The sequence below is a fragment of the Sinocyclocheilus anshuiensis genome, unplaced genomic scaffold (genome assembly GCF_001515605.1).
Source record: "Sinocyclocheilus anshuiensis isolate Anshui unplaced genomic scaffold, SAMN03320099.WGS_v1.1 scaffold334, whole genome shotgun sequence".
Classification (NCBI taxonomy): Eukaryota; Metazoa; Chordata; class Actinopteri; order Cypriniformes; family Cyprinidae; genus Sinocyclocheilus; species Sinocyclocheilus anshuiensis.
In genome coordinates this window covers 854365-869125 of record NW_015546055.1, presented here as the reverse complement: position 1 = coordinate 869125, position 14761 = coordinate 854365, and the positions used below count along the sequence as shown (strand labels likewise).

The 14761-nt window shown below is 37.6% G+C and overlaps 1 protein-coding gene across 4 annotated transcripts in view; it reads left to right on the top strand.

The window, feature by feature from the left end:
- Positions 1 to 14761, top strand: part of LOC107699265 (HMG box transcription factor BBX-like) — a 35850-nt gene that overhangs the window by 15125 nt on the left and 5964 nt on the right. For 3 of the 4 annotated variants that reach the window (XM_016500468.1, XM_016500469.1, XM_016500466.1), the window contains exons 4-11: positions 1632 to 1889; positions 2127 to 2328; positions 2923 to 2990; positions 5187 to 5267; positions 5425 to 5499; positions 5610 to 5687; positions 7697 to 7774; positions 8602 to 9481. In XM_016500468.1, coding sequence (XP_016355954.1) covers positions 1632 to 1889; positions 2127 to 2328; positions 2923 to 2990; positions 5187 to 5267; positions 5425 to 5499; positions 5610 to 5687; positions 7697 to 7774; positions 8602 to 9481 — 1720 coding nt within the window. The remainder of the gene's footprint in view (positions 1 to 1631; positions 1890 to 2126; positions 2329 to 2922; positions 2991 to 5186; positions 5268 to 5424; positions 5500 to 5609; positions 5688 to 7696; positions 7775 to 8601; positions 9482 to 14761) is intronic. The other variant, XM_016500470.1, reaches the window with a different exon arrangement.

Sequence of the window (14761 nt, the reverse complement as noted above, 5' to 3'; positions counted from 1 at the left end):
TGCAGAGTAGCCTACAATGCGTCTGTGCACAAAGGCTGTTTCTATAAAGTGGGGAAGTTCCAACTTTGCAAGGACAGTCTGGCGCTTCTGACTTGGCCTGTAAGTAAGTTTTTGTTATTTTTAAAGAATTTGCCACTGACGATTTAAATGCGAGAGCTGGCCAATCAGAGCACACCTCGCTTTTCAGAACGATGAGCTTTGTAAAAATCAAGGCGTTTCAGAAAGGCGGGGCATAGAGGAGAAACAATGACGTACATTATGTGGAAAATGTGTTTTTTGAACCTTAAACCGCATAAACTCATTGCATTACACCAAATACACAACATAATGTTCTTTTTAGCAACGTCATATGATCCCTTTAATATATATTTTGAAATGTAATGTATTCCTGTGATGGCAAAGCTGAATTTTCAGCATCATTACTCCAGTCTTCAGTGTCACATGATCCTTCAGAAATCATTCTAAGCTGATTTGGTGCTCAAGAAATATTTCTTATTAATATCAATGTTGAAAACGGTTGCACTGATTGATTTTTTTTTTTTGTGGAAACTGAGATACATTTTTTTTCAAGATTTTTTTTTTTTTTTTTGATGATGATAGTAATCATTTATTTGAAATTGAAATCTTTTTAAGATTAAACATTTTAAATGTCTTTACTGTTACTTTTGATAAATTTATTTTAATTTTGATCAACTTTTGAATGGAAATGTATATTGAGGGCTGTATTGACAGATATTTGTCCAATAAAATTCTCTTTAGAATTTGAATAATTAATATCAAAATAGCATGTAGCAAATCATGGTTCAGTTCAGTAGTGTTATTTTAGCTGGGCTAAAATGAAGACTATTAAAATAGACCTTCCATTTCCACCAACGTTGTTTCAGTTTCAGAAATGCATCAGTACAGCAAAAAACAAAGCATCTTCATATGCTCTTTAACGTTGCATCATTATTGAATCATTGTCAGGTTCAGTCAGATATACAGTGTAGAATATACAAATGTATAGGGGGTTTTTTTTGCATCAAATTTTTTCTTCCATCGCTGCAAGAAAGTATAATGAAAGTGTAATTAAATCAAAATGCATTCTTGTGGTAATTTAATTCAAAATACCTATACTTGAAAACCAACAGTAGCAACAGAAAACCAACAATAGAAACAGCATAATGTATACGCTGAGTGATGGGTATGGAATATTGTGCCAGAAGCTAATGTCTTGAATTTTGGTCAATTATTTTGTAGAGGAAGGACAAAAATCAAACTACCTCTGTAGTTTCCTTGTGGTTCATATTTTTCAGTGTTGAAGGTTTAATGCAAGGTTTCCCAAACTTCTATTTGTGGCTTATAAGGGGACTGAAGGGGGTTCATAAGATGATAAAAAGCTAATAAATAAGTAAATCACAAATATGTACAATTAATCATTTTACATTAAAAACACAGCTGACAAATATGTTTGGGAATCCCTGGGTTATTTTGAAGGGATCCATATTGTTTCATTTTAATATCGTACTGTGGTGAAATATTGCAGCAAAAATGTGTGAATAGGCCTTGGTTTTGTCTTAGTGTAGCTTTGTCCACTGCTGCTGTTGAACTTGACCATGTCTCTGTATGTGTCTTTCCACTTTTCTCCTCAGGAGCCGGTGTTATGTGCAGAGAGCAGAGCACAGGAGGGAGAGTGTGGCGGGATGGAAGATGACAGTGAGGAATACTCCTCTGAACAACGGGCTCGCCGGCCCATGAACGCCTTTCTGCTGTTCTGCAAACGGCACCGTTCGCTGGTCCGACAGGAGCATCCGCGACTAGACAACCGAGGAGCCACTAAGATCCTCGCGGACTGGTGGGCCGTACTGGACCCCAAAGAAAAACAAAAATACACAGACATGGCCAAGGAGGTAAAAGCCAATCTAAGGGAGGCAGACCACACACAATAACCTTGTTTTTTTTGTGGTGATAGTGATTAAATGTGATAGCTAACATAAAATTAACTAAGCTGATGAAAAACAGCAGGAAAAAAAAACTTCTAAAAATTGAATGCATATAAATAGGCTAATCAGTTGTTAGAAAGGATAAGAAAAATGTCAACAGCTGATATGAATCTATCATTTGATGGTATGTTCTGTTTTATACAGTATAAGGATGCGTTCATGAAGGCTAATCCTGGTTACAAATGGTGTCCTGCCACCAACAAGCCAGTAAAGAGTCCCTCTCACTCTGTGAGTAATGCCCGCAAGAAAGTCTGGTCTCTTCCATCCAACCCAAGCAAGGATTCTTCAGTTGCCAAAAAACAGCTCAAAACTGACAGCACACCCCAGCTCAACTTCGCCATGGCTGGTAGGAACAAAACAAACACTTAAACACATACACTATTGGTCAAATGTTTGGGTTTGGTAAGGCATCTCTTATGCTCACTCAGGCTTTTTATTTGATAAAAAATAGAGTAAAGCTGTAATAATAGTTCACAATATTACTACTTAAAAATGTTTACTATTTTAAAAAATATTTTGTGATGCAAAGCTGAATTTTCAGTAGCCATTACTCCAGTCTTCAGTGTCATGGTCCTTCACAAATCATTCTGATTTGGTGCTCATGAAGCATTTCTCATTATTATTGAGGTTGAAAACAATTGTGCTGCCTAATATTTTTGTGGAAACCGTGTGGATTTTTTTCAGGATTCTTTGATGAATAGAAAGTATAAAAGAACAGCATTTATTTGAAAAATAAATAATTTGTAACAATAAATGACTTTACTGTCACTTTTAATTAATTTAATGCATCTTTGGTAAATAAAAGTTTTTTTTTAATAATTAAAATGAAAAACTATTGAACGTGTACATATTCTTCACCACACTGTGTCTCTATGTCACAGGTTGTTTAACTGTATAGTTCAGCATTTCTTAACATCTTTTTCCTCTGCTGTGTTTTTAGATCCCAATAAGATGGGCGGCCTAAGCATGCTGCTGTTAGCCGGGGAGCACGCGCTGACCGCCAGAGAGGTACAGTAACATCATTTTAATACATGTGAAAATAAAAGTTTTCTGGCTAAGTACAACCGTTGATCAAATCAAGACACCCAAGACCCCTCTTTGAATCCAAACTTGAGGACTTATTAATTAATTATTACATTTATTAATGTCAAGAATGCACTGTATCATATCAATTATTAGTCAGTAGTAGAGATTTTTTTTAAATCATCTGTATTGGTTGATATTGGATATATAGTAAAGGGGTCATATGATGCGATTTCAAGTTTTCCTTTCTCTTTGGAGTTGTTACAAGCTGTTCATGAATAGATAAAATCCCTAAAGTTGCAAAGACTAAAGTCTCAAACCCGTTATTAGTCTAGATCCATGTCCTCATATCTTGATGAGATTGAGACAAATCTGCATCATTCTGTACTCACGGCAGACCTCTGATATAATGAGCACATGATCAGTGCTCATGTAAATAGACTGTGACAGGCCCATCTCCACGGATATGGCAGCCGCAGCGGGCTGTGACTAAACAGACTGGGATGACAGTTTTGGGCCCCAAACTGGGTTTGTGTGCCATTAGGAGGTGCATAGACTTGTGTGTGTGTGTGTGTGTGTGTGTGTGTGTGTGTATGAATCAGGGATGTGTGCTGTTTGTGTGTGTTCCTGTGGGTTCCTCAGACTCTCACCCCTGTTAATCCTCTGTAAATTCCATTTTCCTGCCACTAAGTGATCCTAATTGCCTTCGGCGCAGTGCATTTGTCACTGAAGAGGGCCACGGGAGGATTATGCTAAACAAAAGGCAGCGCCTCGTTGTTTTGCGGACAAATCACATTACATCTTCTGTTTGGTCTTATTTGAGGAGCCAGGGCTGAATTCTCTACCTGTTGACTGTCCATAATGTTTAACCAGAAATAGTCTTCTGAATCTCTCTGTTGTCAAACACAATCTCAAACACAGGTTGATCTACAGCGACTGCGCCTGGCATTAGTGCACTGCAAATCGTTTCAAGTCACTGATAAATTGAGAGTAACACCATGTTGAAGTTGCTTCATGTCGACAGTCGTCTCTTTCTAGTTTTTTGTGCTGCATAGCTAAATCATGTGTGAATTTATTTCTATTACTTGAATGTATTATGCATTCAAATATTTTTAAGTGTTACATAAAAGCCATTATGTGATATTTCTGGTGCCCAATGCAAGGCAGTCCTATTTTTACAGATAACTTGTTGCTGTTTTTTTTGCACTGCATATTTACACTACTGTTCAGAAGTTTGGGGTCATTAAGATTTTTATTTTTTTTTTCAAGAAATTAATACTTTTTTCTGCAAAGACACATTAAATTGATCAAAAGTGACAGTAAAGACATTTAAACAAATGTTCTTCTACTTTATTTCTGGAGTAATAACTGCAAAATAAATCAGCTTTGCCATCACAGAAATAAATTACATTTTAAAATATATTACAATTGAAGACTATTTTCATTTTTCATATTACAATTATTTTAAATTGTAATAATATTTCACAATATTACTGTTTTTACTGTAGTTACATGCAGTCTTGGTGAGCATAAGAGAAATAACGTACAGAGCCCAAACTTTTAAATACTACAAAACAAATATTTTATTTACAAATATCAAATGTGTGACTTGATTTCTATGACTTCATTATATACAGTATTTAAATAACTTTTAACCATCATATCAAAGTCAGTTCATCATGTTTCTGGTTTTGGGCCTAAAAATATGTTTGTTTGTTTTTTATTTGTACATTATGTAACCATTTGTAGCATTATAAAAAATAATTAAATATATTGTAATTTAAAAATAATATAATTATAATTATTCTTTAATTTAAAATAATTTATTTAAAATACTTATTTTTAAAATAGGCCATATAAGTGGATTTCAGTGAATACAATGTAGCATAATTATTCACCTGTTTAACTGTTGCTTATGTTTAGTTTCTGAGGTGATGTGCAGCGGTTTCCAGCGTAGACACCTCAAGCTGTCTGTCATTTCCTGTTTAGACAGAGTAATTGACGGGTATTTTTTTATTTTATTGAATCTACCTGTGGCTTTTCCATCAAGCTGTCAACAGAGGGAGGTGTTGAGTTGTAAATGTCAGTGGTCATTTCAAAGAGGATGTTGATTCACTGTTGTTTACTTTTATGGTTTTGTTCAGCTTTTAATTATTTCATTTTTTTATGCTTTCATTTTAGATTTCCTCCAGCTCTTCCCAGGCAGGAGGCACAGATGTTGCCAAGCACACTGGGAAATCAGCCCTCTTCCAGCTGGCTGAGGTGAGACCACCTGAAGACTTGTCAGTCCTTAACAACAGAGCCTTAAAACCCTCCTTAGCAGTGAGACGTCTTGGATAACGATGGTTGGCTGTGTACGTCCAAATTACTTGCTTAATGATCTGAATGCATTTTGTTTGTTTTTACTCTTTCCCCTCAGATTTCTTCTAGTCCAGCGCAGCCAGCTGGGGGAAGTAAGAACGCTGAGGACACAAGCTCTCTCACACATGTAGAGGTGAGGCTTTTGGACACTTTAAGTGAAGCATGTGGATATGGTCTCCATTATCTTGTGAATTTAAAATTATATCGGAGCACTCATTTGGTTCATTTTAATGTCCTTCTTAGGCCTCTGGACCATCTCAGCCAAGTTCGCCAGACCTACCCAAGAGTTGTGTAAAGTCACCCTTGTTTCAGCTGGCTGAGGTACAGTTGAACTCTCCTAGAGACTCCATTGCCCCCCTGTCCATCCCACTCTGAATGTCCTTTGACGCTCCTTGCATCTCTCACAGTGCAGTTACAATCATGCTATGCTATGAACGAATTATTCTTAAATGCATTATGGGTTGTTCATATTGACTGCATATATGTTTTGCAGACAGTGACCACAGCAGAAACCTTCAGTAACTCATAGAGTGCCAATAAAATGTCCCATTTCTTCTTTTGCTGGTGTATTACCTGCTAGAACACCAACTTCCTCCATCTAGGCAGCCATTTTGATACTCCTGCACTTCCAGTCATTGCTTTTGGTTTCAGCATTTCTCTTCATTGTCATTAACTGGCATGACCCTCTGCTGTTTTTATTTGGTTTTAAGAAGAATTTGAGCAGTTTGCACTTTCTGTTCTTAAATTGTGGCATAAAACGTGACGGCATGTGACACGAGACTGGTTGTATTAGGCAGTTTTGGGTTTTTTTACTGTTAACTTGAACTACATTTTTTTCTGTAAAGTAAAACTGAAAAAAACCCTTGAGCTTAAAATACTGAGCGAAAATTAGAAATGTTGCTTTTTCAGATAACTGAATTAAGTTGAGGTACTAAAATTACTAAAACTTTAATAAAAATAAATTAAATATAGAAATATTAAATATAGAAAAACAAGAAATATTAAAATATTACAAATAAAACCAACATTTTAAAAACTAAATCTAATAAAAGTGATGAAAGCAACAAAATGACTAAAACAAACTAAGATTAAAACAGAAAAAAAAGATAATTCACTGTCTAATTAGACAGTGACCTGCAATCTCTTAATATTACTAAAACAGTACTTATTAGTTCTTATTAGGGGTGCTAACTAAGGCAGCATCTCTATTATAAGTGCTTATACCTAGGGTTTGAACAAATCTCAGTTTTGAACAAATTCTCAGTTTTATATATTTATTTATCCTGCAGATTTTTAAAACAAATCCCATAGATTTTTTAACGCCCTAGCAACTACATAGTAATACACTGGCAACCACTCGTAAAGGGGTCATATGATGTTGCTAAAAAAGAACATTATGTTGTGTATTTGGTGTAATGAAATGTGCTTATGCGGTTTAAGGTTCAAAAAACATTATTTTCAACATACTGTACATTATTGTTTCTCCTTTATGCCCCGCCTTTCTGAAACGCATTGATTTTTACGAAGCTCATTGTTCTGAAAAGCGAGGTGTGCTCTGAATGGCCAGCTATCCAGTGCATTGTGATTGGCCGAATACCTCAAGCGTGTGACGGAAATGTTATGCCCCTTACCATACAGTGATGCCGTGTCCCGGCGCGACGAGACAAAACCAATAAAGCCCATTATAAATAAGACATTTGTAGCATCCAGTGGGGACATAAATACGGATTATAATGACTTATACTGTCTTTTTACGCGTTGCTTTGCATTGCATCGCGCCGTGTAAACATAAAACCATGTCTGCATTTGTGATCGGAGAAACAACAAACAACAAGTGCTACCCTACACTGCTTAAAACTCGTGTTTGAATCATCAGTGGCAAGTCCTTTAAATATGAAAACGTACTTTTTGGGCGGTGTTATGCAAATCTTCCCACATCATGACGTAGACATGTGGGGGCGTGTTTAAACGAGGCGTTTTAGGAGGGCGTGGAGGAGTCTTAACTTTTATAACGACTATCTCTTTGGGTTTGAGACTTTAGTCTTTGCAACTTTAGGGATCGTATCTATTCACGAACAGCTTGTAACACTCCAAAGAGAAAGGAAAACTTGAAATCGCATCATATGACCTGCCACCATGGTAGTGAGTTTTGCATGTGCAAGCACCACTCGCATTTTCTAATTTTTTATATTACTTATATGCCATCACAACATTGTGATTTAAATCAGAATTGTATTCCTCTCTGTGGGTGAATTTTCTAATGAATTGTCCGAATAATTTCCTATTCCTCTGTTTATCGCTTGATTTGTGTGTTTTGTGTGTCTCTGTAGCAGATCTCCTCCAGTAGGTCTCAGTCAGCGTCTGAGGGGAGGCAGTGCGGCCAGTCTGCTCTTTTCCAGCTCGCTGAGGTACATCACCAACCCACATACAGCACAATCACTGCCCTGGGTTACACAACGATACAAAACAGGAGGAGGAATGTTATGCTACATACAGTATTTGATGTTATAATGACAATGTTATGTAATAAATCCTAGGAGAGTTTTGATGTGTAGGTTGCCACCTGGTGGGTGTTTATATATCTTAGTCAATTAAATATCTTATAATTATATATGTTTATATATCTTAAATCTACCAATTAAACACTTGAATTCAAGAAGCATTTGCTGAAAATTAGTTTTAATATTTTATGCAATGAATTTTTTATAAAATATTAATTACAATGTTAATTTTGATTTAGGCCTGTAAGCACCCTAGCAATTGCATAGCAGCAATTTGACAATCACCCATTTTTATCAAAATGGTCTAAAATAACTTGAAACAACTTGGCTTTAGAACATATAACAGATTTATTAGTATGTATAGTATAACTTCAATAAATAATATATAATTATTTTTTTCAAAAATCCTTTATTTTATTTTAATTTACATTTAAATGTTAAAATTAATTGTATTTTTTTATTTTAAAACAATCCACTAATTAAACATATTATTTGCTGAAAAGAGTTTTAATATCCTAATCGAATTAATTTATCTTTATATTAATTTTATTAATATTTGAAAGCAAGTAAAAACTTTTTTTTTTTCAAAATATATTTGCTGAAAATGAGCTTTAATATCTTATGTAATGAATTCATCTTTTTAAAGGATGTTAAGATGTTTTTACTTGAAAGCCTTGATAGCCTGTTACACGTGAGTCATTTTTCTATAACCTGATGTCCTTATGTGTATATAGATGTGTTTGGCCTCTGAGGCTGAAAAGATGGAAGTTCGATCCTCCCAGCCGTCTGGTGGTTCCTCCTCACTCTGTGCTCAGCACAGCTCAAGTAGCAGAGACATCACAGAACACGAAGAGCAGGCGGATGCTCCTGAACTTCCTCTCATCACATCATCATCATCCTCATCATCCTCTACCTCCGGCTCCACCTCGTCCTCCCCTACTGACGCCACCCCATCTGATCTCAGCCCGTGTAAGACGCTGAAGAAGAAGAAAAAGAAGAAGGAAAATAAAGACTCAGACGAAAATCCTGCATCGCCCAAAAAGGCAAAGAAGCGCCATTCGCCAGAGTCGGACCTGGACAGCGTGATGTTCACCATCGAAGCAGTAGCAAAAGGTGCTTGGGGCTCAGAAGAAACACCCAGGAAGAAATCTCATCCCTCAGGGAGTGAGAGCAGCCCCACCATGGACCAATCTCCAGCTGTGAAGAAGAAAACAAAACCTAAACCGAAAAAACAGCTGAAATTAAAAGACGACAGCGTGGAGGAAGAGGAAGAAGGGGACGTAGAGACCAATAAACCGCAGGACGTAGAGATGAAAACTGAGGAAGCTCCTCTGACCCCTAAAGCTGAGTGTGAAAATGAGCCAGACATGAAGGTGGAGCCCCCTAGTGGCGTGGAGGACACGGCACCACACTGCTCTCCTCCTCAACCTACAGAACTGGAGGAGAAAGACACAGACACCAAAACACCTCAAACCAGACAAGAAGATAAAGAGCCAGAGGTTAAGCAGGAGACATGTGGGTCTAGGAAGTCTGAGAGAAGCTGTAAAGGAGCGCTTTATAAGACTCTGGTGTCCGAAGGGATGCTTACATCACTGAGAGCAAATGTGGACAGAGGTAACGCACACACACACACACCTCCCACAGGTTCCTTTCCTATTTGTTGATCTTGTCATAGGTGCTGTATGACTGGATTTGAACTTCATTACACATTAGTTCTAACTGATTATAGCCACTTTCATACAGAAATTCCAGAAAATACACGGATAATGTGTCCCGGGATTTGTCCCGGCTTCGTTTGATTGTGGTTCACTCACACTGCCAGTGATTTTCCGGAATCTGTGTGTGCGTTCACACACATCCCGTAAAGATCCCGTAAAGACATGTGACATTACGATGTGACATGTAATGTGACGCGTTCTGTTTCATTTAAGCTGGCGAACGATCTCAGCTTCAGCGCGGATAGTGAAGAGCTACCTGATCTCTGCTTCATTACAGTTTGCACATATTTTTTCGTTGCGAACGTTGAGCTGCCTTCAAAACACCCGGTAAAAGAGGCGCACTATAACGTGCGTCATCACTACGACGCACCCTTTACGGCATTGGTTCTGGCTTTTGTTCACACAGAGCTCGTTCCGGGACTGAACCCGGCAATGTTACTAGGTCCCCAACCCGGGATCGATCCCGGAATCAATCCCGGGACGTGTTTGCGTTCACACAGAAGGCACTCCGGCAATTTTCCGGGACCAACGTGCAGTGTGAAAGGGGCTTATGTGGAGCAAATAGTAGCATAAAAAACATACTTCCCTATTTATTGCCTTCTTCTGCAAATATGCCAACAACACAAAAATAGTTTAGGTTGTGCTTCCTAGTAGGGCTGGGCGATATGACGATATTATCGTATCTCGACGATGTCTCGTAAGTATCGCGATGTCAACCCAGTCTCACGGCATTTCGTGACAGTCACGAAATTTTAATCTATTGATTCGTGTTCAGGTGTTCACAGAATTATATCAAAATATCTCATAAATACAATCGGTTATGTCTTAAGTGAACGTAAAGTGTCAAGAAAGAAAACGGGTGTATTGGATCTGTGCATTGACAGCAGCCGCTGCCACCAGTCATTAATATTAATCAAAGAACAAAAGAAAATGTGATCTAAATCACTTTTGTAACCTCAGTTTATATTTTATTTGCCTGTTGTTCGGCGCTGACTAGTATAATGGCAACGTGCATCTGTGTATAGGATTATTTTGGAGATGCATTCACATCATTTATCCTTATTTAGGGTATAGGCCTATTCTATTTTGATCTGCAGTTTGATAAAACTTAAACAGAAAAAGATAAATAATAGCACTGCACGTTTCTGAATATTTATTTAAACAGACTGTATAATGATGAAAAACCACAAACATGACAGTTATACGCAAATTCCTTTACAACCTATATTTAGCCTATACAGTGCGCATAGTGCCCTATTTTTTAATATTTTTTTAAACAGTGTATAGTATACAGTATAATTATATTTAATTAGGCTGAGATATAGCACTATACATTTTCATTCATTTGCAACAAAACTTTATAGTTTAATGGATAACGGATGAAGACATATAGTGCTAGCCTATATCTCAGCTCGTTTCAGTTTCAACACAATTTCAGTGTTGGCAGCCTCGTTATATTGTGGGTGTTGTATTTTGATTAGTAAAAAAAGATATAGGCTATATAAAAACTTAAATACAAAAATTACATTTAAATTACTCCTGCTTCTAAATAAATGGAGCAGTTATTTTTATTTGGTTATAGGGCTGGGTTTTGACACAAATTTCCCGATTTGATTCGATTCTCATTCACAAGCTTGTGATTCAATCCGATTCCCGATTCGATTTGATTCAGTATCGATTATTTTGGATATATATCTGGTACACATGCAAAATTTTCTCAAAGAAAAAAATCTCTTAACTAATGCTGTAAAATATACACGAGTCAGTTGGTACTACATTACTATAATATTGAACAGGGGTGCCCAAACTCAGTCCTGGAGGGCCGGTGTCCTGCAGAGTTTAGCTCCAACCCCAATTAAACACACCTGAACCAGCTAATCAAGCTCTTATAGGCATACTAGGAACTTACCAGCAGGTGTGTTGAGGCAAGTTGGAGCTAAACTCTGCAGGACACCGGCCCTCCAGGACCGAGTTTGGGCACCCCTGAATTATTGAAGGTTAAAACTGACTGATTTTTTTAGGCTATACAACTGCTTAAATTACACTTAATGAAGTTTTTATAATAAAAGTTACAATTACATAATATTTCTACTTCAATTCATTTTTTTAAATATAAACATTTAAATAGTGGCTGTCATAACAAAATATATAAATTAAACATTGAAGAACAGTAAAAGTTATAATTAATATATTATATGGTGCATATATTTAGCAAAATGCTCCTCTCTACAGTTAATTTTTCTAGCTGACTAATGAGTTTATGGTCACCGAATATGTTTTTTCTGAGGTAAATGTGACATTACGTGATATTGTATACAAGCCGTTATATTGACGTCTTTGCGCGGCTGAAACACTGATTGAGCGAATACATGAGACAGGATATGGATTGTAAAGTTGTACTCTTTCTTTTAACTTAACTTCGGATGTTTAGTCATAATTATTTTGTTCTGAAGCTGGTATTAATGTGGAGGAGATGATCAGTTCACGTGCGCCTCGCGCTGCCTCTTTTATTGAACCGAGGCGCGCCGCGCTACAGCAATCACTCCAGTCCACATTAAACAGCGCCAAGACCGCATTCATGAACATAATTTGAAATCTGAGACTTTGGGTGTACTCACACTAGGCACGATTGCCTTGAACCGAGCCCGAACGCGATTATCCCCCCTCCCCACTCCCCCGCTGGCCTGCACTCACACTTGCACTAAACATTCCGGGCCGGAGCACGCTTACGTCATGTATGAGATAACAGAGAAAACCACTTTTGCTAATATTCTGCTGAATAATTAATAATAATTAATTTATAATTTATGCCGTGCATTGATTTTCACTTGTATGTATCAGAAAATTATTATGGAGGCAGCTGACGTTAATGAAATAATTTGCAGCTTTACTCGCAAACTACATTTCCTGTTCATCAATAAGGTAAGAACCAGAGCCATTATAAACCTAAATATACATGATTAAATTAAATTAATTGAAAAGTGTAGTAGTGGTAGTAATAGAATATGTTTGCGGTCGTAATGATGACAGTAGCGCACACAAAATAGTATCTATTCCGTGCTCTGGCACGGTTAGCGCTCACACTGCATGTGTACCGAGCCCAACCGAACCGTGCCCTGGCCCACCTCTTCCAACCGGGCCAGGGCCGGCTAAACGAACCGAGCGCGGCACAGAGCGCTCACACTAGTCAAACGAACCAGGCTTTGGGGGTCAAACGCGCTCAGGCACGGTTCAAAAGGCCTAGTGTGAGTACACCCTTTGTTTCATATTAAAAGTACCAAAGCACAATGCTTATTGCGATTTATTGGATGGGAGGTGTGCTTCAGTGTTCCATCCATTAACTGAAAACAGGCTAGACTACTCGATTCTTGGGATAATATGTTTGCGGTCGTAATGATGACAGTAGCGCACACAAAATAGTATCTATTCCGTGCTCTGGCACGGTTAGCGCTCACACTGCATGTGTACCGAGCCCAACCGAACCGTGCCCTGGCCCACCTCTTCCAACCGGGCCAGGGCCGGCTAAACGAACCGAGCGCGGCACAGAGCGCTCACACTAGTCAAACGAACCAGGCTTTGGGGGTCAAACGCGCTCAGGCACGGTTCAAAAGGCCTAGTGTGAGTACACCCTTTGTTTCATATTAAAAGTACCAAAGCACAATGCTTATTGCGATTTATTGGATGGGAGGTGTGCTTCAGTGTTCCATCCATTAACTGAAAACAGGCTAGACTACTCGATTCTTGGGATTTAAGAATCGATATCGTTTCGTAAAAATGAGAATCGATTATAATCCAGATATCGATATTTTTTACCCAGCCCTACTTGGTTATAAACGGGCCAAAAGAGACCTCCGAACTACCAGAAATAAAATAAAAATACCTTACCGTTTTTGCTCAGAATTCGTTTAATTTCTGATTTTAGTCATACATGATCTATATCAAATACATAGCTTGACTACAAGTTTAAAAACAACGCTTTGTTATAATCAAGGGAATTAAACTTACCATCCTGAAATGCGATAATGCCAAAAAGAAAGAGAAACATCGGAAAATAGGCATATTTTATTCAAGACATATTAGGCTACATATGTGAAATCAACATGCATTTATCATTCTTTACAATCACGGCCTGAAAGTCCAACTTCACCATGATGAACTTAAAATTGGGCTCTATTATTTTTCCTCACAAATGTATTTTTTTTTCCTCGCGGGCCCGCGATAACCTCTCCGTGCTCGGGTGCGTCGAAAGACTTTAATCATGTATGGACAACAGCCAGAGATATTGTCAAATGCCTGTTACATTCTTATTATTATTAGGTTACTTTTATTATTAAATTAATATTACAATTAATTTGCCCCGCAATAATTTCATAGCGCATCACCGCTTAACTAACGCGCTGTGAGGATAATAAAAGATTAGGCTTTTAGCTTACTCCTCATTGAAAATGTTTTTAAAAAAGGTCTTTCAAAACAGGTGTATTATACAATGAATTATAAGCCTATAAGTAAAATTATTAAAGGGGTCATATGATGCGATTTCAAGTTTTCCTTTCTCTTTGGAGTGTTACAAGCTGATTGTGCATAGATAAGATCCCTGAAGTTGCAAAGACTAAAGTCTCAAAACCAAAGAGATATTCTTTATCAAAGTTAAGACTGCCACGCCCCCCTAAAACGGCTCGTTCTAACACGCCCCCACATATCTAGGTCACTATGTGGGAATATTTGCATAATGCGCCCAAAGGTGCACGCAAAGAAAGAAGGCGTGGTTTCAGTAACCGCAGTTAGTGTTGAAGCAGCCATGTCAGGGAGACGCTGTGTGTTTCTAGGCGAAAGCAAAAGCACTTTATTTGGCCTTCCGAAAGTAGATGCATTTAGGAATCTTTAAGATTACTTACAACAGAACAGCAATGCATTTTATGGACGACCGTTTCGTGAAACTAGGAGAGGAGGTAATTCTGACTTTACTATGACAATCTGGCGCTTCTGAATCAGCAGCAACCTGGGAAAGTTATTCTGTAGCATAATAAATGCTCGACTATTAGACTTCATCACCACGCACAATGTACTGAGCAGAAGCCAAATCGGATTTTTACCAAATTACCGTACATCTGATCACATCTATACATTACATACTCTAATTGAAAAACATGTTAACCAAGATAAAGGTAAAATATAT